General features: G+C 34.1%; 1 protein-coding gene across 1 annotated transcript; it reads right to left on the bottom strand.

Annotated features, from left to right (window-relative positions):
• Nucleotides 1–2,731: 2,731 nt before the first annotated feature.
• LOC134681372 (uncharacterized) lies at nt 2,732–9,173 on the bottom strand. Its single transcript, XM_063540973.1, has 3 exons — nt 9,051–9,173; nt 7,627–7,746; nt 2,732–6,041 (listed from the first exon to the last, which is right to left on the bottom strand). Exons 2-3 carry the CDS (start codon nt 7,740–7,742, stop codon nt 2,804–2,806), a joined length of 3,354 nt encoding a protein of 1,117 aa, XP_063397043.1. The 5' UTR covers nt 7,743–7,746; nt 9,051–9,173; the 3' UTR covers nt 2,732–2,803.
• Nucleotides 9,174–11,371: the final 2,198 nt, after the last annotated feature.

Below are 11,371 nucleotides of genomic sequence, written 5' to 3'. Positions count from 1 at the left end.
ACGATAGAATTTTGAAATACAATATGCGAAGATATGTTTTAAGAAATCAAAATATTTAGAAAAATGTCATCAAACTTGTTTATTTGCTTCAAGTAAAAAATAAAAAATTGTCTTAACAGTCAAGTATATTTTGTTTACTAAAAGAGTTATCTCTCCTTAAAATTGCTAAGTTGAAAAATTCTAAAAACACAAATATTTGGTATATTGGTTCAAAAATTTGAATAAATATTTTATTTTTATTCAATTTTATCGGCTTTGATCCATCTGATTCTTGTTTTATTTTTTACATTACTCTTTTAAAATATTAAAGATTCCCCAAATGCGAAATACATATGTTCTCTTTCCGTCCGTTTTCTTTTTTCTTCAATTTCTTAATTAAATTAAAAATAAAATAAAACTTCATATAGCAAAATAAATTATTATAAAACAGTTAAGGTTAAGTATTTTTAAATTTGACCAAATATATATAATCTGCAGTTTCAGAGGATAATATTTTTGTAAAAAGATTACAAAAATTTACAAAAATTGTAAAAATCTGACTTTAAAGGATAATAACTCCTTTAACCTGTACAGTTAATCTCTTTCTAACATTATATTCAAGATAATCACCAAAAACTACAATATTTCCTTAAAATTGCCAATTCAGATGCAGCAACCCAACAACAGGTTGTCAAATGAGTCTGAAAATTTCCGGCCTGATGGATCTTGCAGAACTTCAAGGCCTTGAAAACTAAAGTAAGTGCAGCACGAATCTCTTTCAAACAAGACTAGGTTTTTCGGAAGAGTTGGCAAATCCTACCAAAAATGTTTAGTTTAAACATATTTATTTATAGTGGATTGGGAAACAAGTTTTGCAACTTATATTACCCCCTTTCCACTTTGCAGGTGCGAGTGCTGCCTTGTAGCGGCATTAGCCTGCTCTTTTTCGAAATCTACACGCACTGAGGGTGTCTTTAAAGTGCCAGAGATATGACTCTCTCTTAACACGGGTCAGCCATTTATCGTCCCCTTCCGACGGACTATCATCGTTTCCTCGATCAAGACCATACTTGCAAATGGTGTCAAGGGAGAGCCGAAAATTCAGTCCCTGAAATTTTCATCTCAGACGGGAATCGAACCAGAAACCTTTGTGTCCGATGCACTAACCACTAACCACTACACTACGACTCTCAAAACATGTGACACCTGTCGTTCAAAATATTTGTTAAAAAACTCTGTAAACATTTAATGTGTTGATAAAATGTGAAAAAAATACTATCAAAATGCATTCCCCCTTCCATTTTAGTATTTTGACAACAAACTAAATCTTGTGATCAACGAATAAGAAATTATTATCAATCAAAATATTTCATGTTATTGACAAATGGTCTGTTTAAGGTATGGTCAGTTTGAAGTTTATCTTAATATTTGCTAGATTGACTATGATTATGTTCGTTTCTTTGTATTCCTACCATGGTCTGAATTGTCTTTGCTGTTTGAATTAATGTAACGGTTCTTTTCTTGTTTTTTTTTCATTGGGTCCCGCTGATGAAAAGTAGCAATCACACTTTTCTGACACGAAGACCACCACATGCATTCCTAAACGGGTATTTTCATTTTTAGCAGTCTTTTGGTCAATGCCACTGCTGGTCGACGTCCCCGAGGTTATCACCAGCTTAAAATACTAAGGATTTTCCTATCCCAGGCATAGACTACCTTAGCCGTATTTTGCACAACCTTTTGGAATTTTGGGTCCTCAATGCTCTGCAACTTTGTTCTTGCAATTGTTTGGCTTTATAACTATTTTGACATGAGCGTCACTGATGAGTCTTGTGTAGACGAAACGCACGTCTGGCATATTAAATTATAAGCATGGTACCTTTGATAACTATTGAGAACTCTCGATGGCTAGTTATCTGGCTGTATCCTTACTTGTAGCGCTTGGTGCTTTTTAATAAAACGAGATGTGAGAGAACTTCGATTAGATAGTAACACAACTAACCAAAATAAATCTACAGGCCAACACTATGAACCTTTTTTTTTTAAGTCCCTTGTGTCCTATTATGGCGGTTACTGTTTCTACCTTTTTAAACATTCATAGCGTTCCTGATGAATCTCAGAAATCACTTCGGACGCATAACATTTAAAATGTTGTTTTCATCTTAGTATTAGAAATGGAAAGTCGATATAACAACATATGATTCACAATTTCTAAGAATTAAGGAAACATAATTTTGTTATTTCCATCCAAATTTTGATTTAGCTCTGTAAAATATACTTTTTCATTTTCGGGTCTTTCGAAAAATGTATTTTGTGCTGTATTGAGTTCCCTCTACAACAAAATTTATTTTACATGCATAGTTTTTTACGTATAACAATTGCGGTTTTATTTAACGCAATCATAGGTTTGAACGTTGTTTTCAATTTAGACTTAAAACTAAAAATTATATAGTCTCCGTCTCTGGCGTAATATGTTTCGTGTAATCTTTTTTAATTAAAATCATGTATTTACCCATACTATACGACGGGAAAGGTAATAATGCGCAAAACAAATTTAGAACAGAGAATAATTACCAATCAAATTGAAGACTACAGAAATAAAAACAAACTTCACCTGCCATACAGACCCTCATAAATGTAAAATACCAGTTTCAGTTCCATTAACACCGTCCTGTTCACATGTATCTATAATGTTTTAGGTCTCAAATTTGTCCTTCGTAGACTTTTTTCTTTTTATATATAAATCCAGAAACTAAATATAAAAAAATCTTTATATCAAATAAAACAAAACATAAAAATAAAATAACAAAAAAAATAGTCATAATTATTCTGCCCTCTTGGGTGATAAATCAGTTTCAACTCTTGATTCTTCAACTGGTACTTCTTGGTCTTCAGCTGAGCCTTGCTTATAACTAGTTATGGGTGGGAGTAGTGCATAACCAGATAATGATGACGTAGGCCTCATTTCGATGGTAGTTCCATCTATAATTGGTGGAAGTTGAGGTGATCCACATGCCGATAATGGTCTATGTTCTGTATTCTCAAATGCGGTAAACAATGGTGTTAACCTAGCAGACGACTTCGGACGATCCATTTCTATTGTTTTGTTTGTGCTTTTTATTGGAGGAAGTTTTGCGAATCCAGAGGCTGACAGGGGTCGGTTTACATACGTGTCACTTCTGCCGATTATTGGTGGTAACGTTCCCATAACAGAAGGCGATACTATTTTGTTTTCATCTAAGTAATCCTTTCTTCCATGTATCTGCGTGTGATCAATTAATCCTGATGTTGATACAGGATGACTTGTTTTTACCATTGCATTCTGGGTAGGTAGTGCTGGTAGCTGCAGGAATTCTGATGTAGACTCTGGACAAGTTCTTTCGCCTTTCTCGCCTATGGTCATGGGAGTAGGAGAAATAAGATTCCGATTTACTGCACGAATTTTAGCTTGCTCTTCTCTCTTTGATAAACTCTGGGATATTTGGGGTAAATGTTCATTCGGATCGAGCCTTGGTATTATACAGTCACTTGGACGACGTATTTTATCTTTTGGAATTGGAATTCTGCTTAAAGGTGCAAGTAAGCGTCTACTTTCATCCATTTTTCGCTTTTCTTCACTCTCGTTAGTATTCCAAACATAGCCCTTAATTCGGACCGGTATTCTAGATTTTCTTGCCCGAGTGATTCTAGGCAGTTTTGTACCTCTCTCTCTCTTTCTATGCACTCCACTGTCATCGTTTGGACTTTTAGCATTTCTTGTCCTATTGATTTTGAGATCAGTTCCTCGTCTTACTGATATTTTTCTCTCCGGGATCGATCTTGCAGCTACAGAACCAGTTGTTTTTGCTTTGTGTTTTTTGTTAGTAACCTTGAATACACTGAAAGGAATACGTCTGACTGAATTTGATTGTGGCCTTTCATAATTTGATCTGGTTAAAGACGTGCTTTGTCCATTAGATCTCTTAACCCTTACAGGGATTCTGCTTGGGATAGAACTGGTTTGATGAAGAAATGAGAACCTGAACCTATTTTCATTTTGATCTTTCCTTTTGATCAAAACGTCATTTGTTAACTTTCCTCCGAGTTTTCCATTTGTAAACTTTCCTCCGAGGTATCCTCCATTTGAATGTTTTACATCAGTTGTTTTACTAGGTACTTTAGGCGATTTCTCATGCTTCTCCACTTTTTGGAGTTCGTTATCATCAATGTTATTTTTTGTTTCGTTTTTTGGCCTTCTTTTCATAAAGCTCATCTTTGGTTTAGGTTTCTGTTTATTAGGACTCTCGAAAAAGACATCGAAACTTACGTGTTTCTTCAATGCATGATCTTCTTTGTATGCACCATTAGCATTTTCAACAGCAATTTGATTGTCTGCAGTTGTTGCATCTTCTTTTTGTTCGTTATCATGACTTTCATCTTTCTTTTCATTAATAGAATGTTTCAAGTGAAACTTTGCCTTTCTTCCACCAGAAGTGAGTTTTGGTTTAGTCATTTGTTCCTTAGGACTTTCAAACATAATGTCAAAACTTATATTTTCCTTTTCTTCATGTTTAATATCTTCTCTGTGTTCATTGCTCTTTATATTCTGGTCTGTGACGTCATGTATCAAATTGACGATTTCTCTTTTTTCGGAGGATAGTTTGGGTTTAGACATTCGTTTCTTTGGTTTTTCAAACATAATGTCAAAACTAGTACTAGGTTTATTCTCATAATCGAATTTATCAGCACCGTCTGTATCCTCATAAAAGCTCCCGGTTTGGACTGGTGGCAGAACTATCGTTTCCTTCTCGTCTCTTCTTTTATCGTTAAGGGTAAAATCTATGACGGTCTTACCAACATTCTCAGTGTGGACTTGTGTCAGTGCTGATTTATCTTTTTCTTCTTCTTCTCTTATGAAATAATCCAAAATTCTCAAATTTGACTTAATTTTAGTTTTATCGATACAGGTTATATTAGCTTTGATTAAAGCATACAATACTAGTACATTTTCCTCAGAGTCTTCTTCCTCTTTTTCAATACCCCGATTTTTGACAGCTTCGTACAATTCTTCTGGATTTCTGGTATACACATTTATATACTTTTCTAAGGATACACATTCGTCACCCATCCGCCATATAAAATATGGACGCATTTTTGTACCATCTCCTACGAAAACAGAGTCCATACTGACAGATCTTTTGAGAGCACATTCTTTAAATATTTCAGTTGGAAGTGTTTTGTTTGTTTTATTGTTATTGTAGATATTAAATAGATTATTTCCGTTGGTCAACTCTTTCACATTAGCACGTTCTACTGGTTTCTTATTATAAGACGGTCGTGGTGTTTTTGGTCGTGGAAGTATTGGTCTTGTCCTCCACATATCAGGAGAACTGTCTCCACCTTGACAGCATATCTCAGCTGATTCATTGTTTATTATTCCTGGTTTTGTTGGACTTTCGGAAAACTGTTCTAGATCACATGCCTCTGTGACAACTGGGAGTAGCTCTACCTCACCACCAAGATGATCAGAAACCAAGAATTCTCTGTTATCCTCTTGTTGAATGAAAGATGCCTCGGATGGTCTGATGTGTGTACGAGGGGACGGGTTTGGTTTAATTGGAAAATACTTCTTTTTGTAATCAAAAGAAAAACACTCGCCAAACGCCTCTAAATATTTGCGTTTTAAGAATTCTGTTGCGATGGAAACTTCATTAAAATACGGGACATTTGTTGGGTATTTTCCTCGTTTTCGAAATACTTCGATTTCTCTATGATAAACGGGCATGTACTTTGTTCGGAATGTTTCTTCTCTCTCTTCTCTCTCCAGATCTTTTAATGTTTGTTCCAATGATTTTGGGACAATACTAGTTCCGGTATCATCAAAGGTGAATCCCTCGGGATGACGTGCTTGGACATGACTTAACTCTCCCTCAAGCTTCTTAACCATTTGTGATTTCAAATTTAACCAATCTTGCTTTTCTTCTAGCATTAATTCCAATTCGATGATTCTTTCATTCTTTCTTTTAATTTCTTCATTAATAACATCTATGTCTGACTCAAGATTTTGATCTTTCTGTGCCGACCTGAATTTAAAATAAAGTCATATGCTGTATGTAATATTTCAATTCATCTATACCCTTTTAAAATGGTAGGTCATACACTTTCTTTCTTCAATATTGTGTAACCCCTCGGATTTTCCCCTCAAACTTTATATTTAGATTTCTCCATAGCAACTTTTATATGTGTCAATATTGTTTGACAATCGACGTCTCTAATTCATGTCTGATAAACTATCCCAACTGCTTATCCCTTTTAACATGCATGTATTTTTTTAATACAATTATGATGATTATCCATTAATTTAGTTTACATTTAAATGGAAAATTCAGACAAAAATTATTCAAATTCAAATTCAAATATTTTATTGGACAAAGCACATATGATACAATGCGTATTCCAAGATATAAACAATTATAAAAAAAAAACATGACTTGAACCCGGGACAGCGGACAATATAAACGATACATAATACTACTACGACAGCGAAAATGCTTCACGTTCATACATGTACCTAATGAGAGGGGTTCGAAATAAATCTACTCGATCGAAGAAACTTTAAGAATGACTTAATTAGTTTTGGATGTTTCAGATTTCACCCCTTATGTTTGGACATCTTCTGCAATGGTGGATTAAAACTAAGATTTGCAATTCTTCGGTTATAAAGAGTGAACTTCATTTCATAGACCTTCTTTAAACAAAAACCTGATGCTCCGCAGGGCGCAGCTTTATACGACCGCAGAGGTCAAACCCTGAACAGTTGGGACAAGTATGGACACAACATCTAAGCTTGATACAGCTTTAAATTTAAGAGGTTTGATTCATTACCCCCTATAACCATCCCTTTGTAGTATGGAAACTTGTGGTATGATTTCAGAGAAAACTACAAAAATGCTTATTTGGGATCCTTGTTTGGCCCCTCACTTATTGAAACCCTCTTTGGAGCAAGAACCCCAAAATTCAATTCCAGCCTTTCCTTTGTAGTAAGAAACCTTGTAGTATAATTTCAGAGAGATCCATACACTTAAACACACGTTATTGTCTTTAAACAAGAAAAATTGCTCTTGTTTGGCCCTTTTTGGCACCTTATTCCTAAATGTTCAGGGATATTAACCCCAAACTGATACCAAGCCTTCCCTTCATTATATGGAACCTTGCGGTACAATGTCAGAGATATCTATACAGTTAATCATAAGTTATTGTCCCGAAACTTCAAAAACGCTTGTTTTGTCCCCTTTTTTGTCCCTTGATTCCTAGACTGTTTGCCCTATAACCCTTAAAAATATCACAACAGTCAACATAATGGTGTAAACATTGTGGTACAATTTCACAACTTATTGTCCTGAAACTAGATTAATGTATGTTTTGGGTCCCTTTGTGCACCTAACTCCGAAACTGATTGGACCATAACCCCAAAAATCAATTACAACCTTCCTTTTGTGGTTATAAACGTTTTGTTATTCTAATATTCACTTATACTAAAGTGATTATCCGGAAACCATCCGTCTTCGGACGACGACGTGATACCAATACACGACTGCAAAAATCTTTACGGTCGTGTAAAAACGGCACAAACAAGTATGTGCTTATCTTTAAAAAAATATTACTTACTGAGAAAAAAAATCTTTGTCCTTGTGGTGTTGGTCCACTGCAATATTGTCAATCTCCAACTGGTGGTCTGACATTTCAGACTTGTTCGTAGGTATTTCTGGTGCACTATCGCACATACTTCTAAAAAAAAAAAAAAAAGGTATTTTAAAGAGGAGTAAGAACATGTTGTAAACGAGAATAAAAAAATAGTATAAAACAAATCAACAATTAAACATAATTATGATTAAAATGTTGTGCACAAGATGTAAGTTTGTACAAATTATAAGAGTTTTGATATTTTTTTTCTTGCAACAGGTAATTCAAGTTTATCTTCTAAAATATTTGGTGCCATTCTCATTGTCCTAAAACTTGGAATGAGGATACTTGAATGGTTTAAATTCCAGTTATAATTTTCTCCAAATACAAAAATCATATCCATTAAAAGTCTTTGTATGTTCTAATATTTACATTAGATGTATATGTTTCATTATAATACGTTATTCTGATAGGCTAACTTCACATCACGTGTTATTCCGTAAGCAATTGCATTACACAATAAAAACTTATCATTCATGATGACATGCGGTCCAACAATAAGGTGCACAGGTGAATTAAATAAAAACTTGATAAAAATCGTGTTTTCATGATCCTAGCTAAAAATGTAATTATAAGTATTGAATGCTTCTTTTTGTAACTTTATAGGGTTGTAAAAGCGTTGACGCGCTTCATACAAAATGTACGCTTTTACACCCCAATAAATTTACAAAAAGAAGCATTCAATTCTTAAATGTGTTTTTTTTTAAATCAATGCTCAGTATTAGACTGTACCAGGTAGTTGTGGAAATAGGACAGAAATATACAAAACAAAAGACTGTTTGCTTGCATCATCCATGTGTATCAAATGGTTCATAAAACTCTGATAACTGGTAAAAATAGTCTGAACAAATTATAATTTGTACAACATTACAATTTGTACACAACATATATATAAGCAGCTGATAAAACCATGACAAATATTATTCCAAATGACATTACAGTACCATGTGATCTCAAGTTCAACAAGACGGAAAACAGTTGAAAAAAGGAACATAAATAAACATTGCCTTTCTTGTGAGTATTTACGTGCAGAATATACATGGCTTTTATAGTTTCTTTTTTTACGTCTTCTTTGACTTTGAATTTGACTAAACCTTCAACTAAGGCCGAATCAATTCACTAAAATATATCATTTATCTTTGACATCGACACCAAATATAATGCCCGCCATGCACTCATATATAGTTCCAAAATGTTTGTTAGAAAAAAGACCAGCTAACAATTTATATATATATAAAATTATTAAAAGATATATATATATTTATATCAGGACTATTACTATAATCGAGTGGACCTTTATCGAAGTATATTTTCTATTTAATTGTATAAATATAAATATAGTCACTTACCCTGTTGAAATTCTTCTTAAAATTAAATCTCAATATCTTCAAAGACTGTTCAGTTTTATCATATACGTTTATGTTTGCGGTCGTGAAGTAAAAGCTCCTTTCGACAATAGAGAAGTAGGTTTCTTCTGGGCGCTATTGTGACGTTACAAACAAAAAGTCATAGACGTTACCATGCATGCACTAGACCTGCACATATATTGTCGACGTTATCTGAAGATGTGCACACACTGCATGCGTTTGATAAAGCCTTGAATGATTATATATTTGGTACCGATTTGGATGTATTCACACAATTGTGCCAAAAAAAAAATAATCATGCATTATGGTAATATGCTTTGGAATACTTTTTTCAATGCTTCGCCGAAATATATAAACAGTCATTTTATTTTATTTTATTTTGCATGGCTTTCTCATGAATAGGCTATATAGATACAAAGTTAGAATCGATCAAATTTATTACAAGACATTTCACTCGTCGGAGCCTTAAATTATAACTATGTCGAACGGATTATGATTAACCATAGGTGAAATTCAGAATGCTAGAATATTCAATGGACAGTGGCAAATATAATGCATATTCATTCCAAAAAAACATTGGAAATATTGTTTGTAACTCCAATCTGCTGTTATCGGACCGACAACAGAAATCAAACTTGCTGAATCTTTCTATTGTATGTGAAAACTCTATTGTATGTGAAAACTCTATTGTATGTGAAAACTCTATTGTATGTGAAAACTCTATTGTATGTGAAAACTCTATTGTATGTGAAAACTCTATTGTATGTGAAAACCAAACCATTGGTCTTTTTAAAGCAATTTAACATGTACAATCATTGTATGAATTTATCATGCAACTTTTAAACGATTTGATCGGGAAAGCGCAGACATATACAATTGGAAGCTTATGATGTACAGATATCTAGATAATCAGTGGCGGATCCAGAAATTTTCATAAGTGAGAGCCCACTAACTGACCTAAGAGGGGGCCCGCTCCGGTCACGCTTCAGTGATTCCCTATATAAGCAATCAATTTTTTTCCCAAAAAGGGGGGGGGGGGGGGCGGGCCCCCTGCCCCCCCTAAATCCGTCTCTGATACTTTATGAGCTATATAACAAAGAGAGGAGAACCAACTATGAGAATACAAATCTTTTTTGGATAAAACTTGGATTTATAGCACTATTATAGTAATAACCGTACACTTAGAGATATTTGCCGAATGCTTGTAGTTTATAGGTTTAGGTTGGATTCGCTTCATATTTTCATTCAAGTTTGTATGATTTGTGTATATATACATGCGGGTGCGGGAATTTCTCGTTACATTGAAGACCTGATGGTGACCTTCTGCTGTTGTTTTTTCTATGGTCGGGTTGTTGTCTCTTTGATTCATTCCCCATTTCCATTCTCAATTTGATGTTCCGTATATATATATGTCTCTGATGATATGTAATGTTATATATTGCCTATATAATATTTAGAATGTGCAATGATTTGTTTAGTATAAATCCAAAAAGCTGTATTTGATTACGGAAATGAAGTTTTATTATAGTTATTATTACGTAGTTCTATATTTACCTTGTATTGACACAAGTTATAAATACAACAAAGTGGTCCCATTATTTACATAATCACTGTCATTTGACCATGTTGACGGTTGGCCATAATTGTAGGCTAGTATCAGCTAATCCATAGAAAGAAAGTTGAAACTACTGGCCGTAGGGCGTCAGCACATATAATCTATCATATTGTCATTAAACTGCTAATGAATTTGGAAATTGATATACGGTTAAGAGCAATGTAATTCGTAAAAATGTTTAAAAAGCTTTAAAATGATTAAACACAAAAACAATTTTGAAAAAAGGAAAAAAAGTTGTCCATAATGCCCGGCTACTACCCATGTCATTGGCAGATCCAGGGGGTCCGGGGGTTGGAATCCCCCTGTTTTGGACGATCAATGCATATATGAATGTGGAAATGTGGTTGGACCCCCTTTGTCGTGGGTTGGGAACCTCACCCTTTTTAAACTTGGCGGATCCGGCCGCCCCTGCATGTGATTCAATTATGTTGTCTTGTCAAGTCACGGCTTTTCATACATGGCATGGGATACAATTATATTGGCATTGTGTTTGTTATTCATTACAGTGAGCTGGGCTTATAACTAGGGCCTAACAGAGATGTATACCAACCTTTAGTAAATTTGAATGTTTCAGTTTGTTTTTTGGACATATATTTCCCAGATTTGGGTTGATAGAAAAAATTGTATGGAAATAACACACATTTCGTTTGATATCTTTGGGGATAAACGCCTAAAGATATGAAAATAC

The sequence above is a fragment of the Mytilus trossulus genome, chromosome 8 (assembly GCF_036588685.1).
Source record: "Mytilus trossulus isolate FHL-02 chromosome 8, PNRI_Mtr1.1.1.hap1, whole genome shotgun sequence".
NCBI classification, from domain to species: domain Eukaryota; kingdom Metazoa; phylum Mollusca; class Bivalvia; order Mytilida; family Mytilidae; genus Mytilus; species Mytilus trossulus.
Note: the sequence above shows the minus strand (reverse complement) of the source record. Positions and strands in the feature narration are given on the sequence as shown.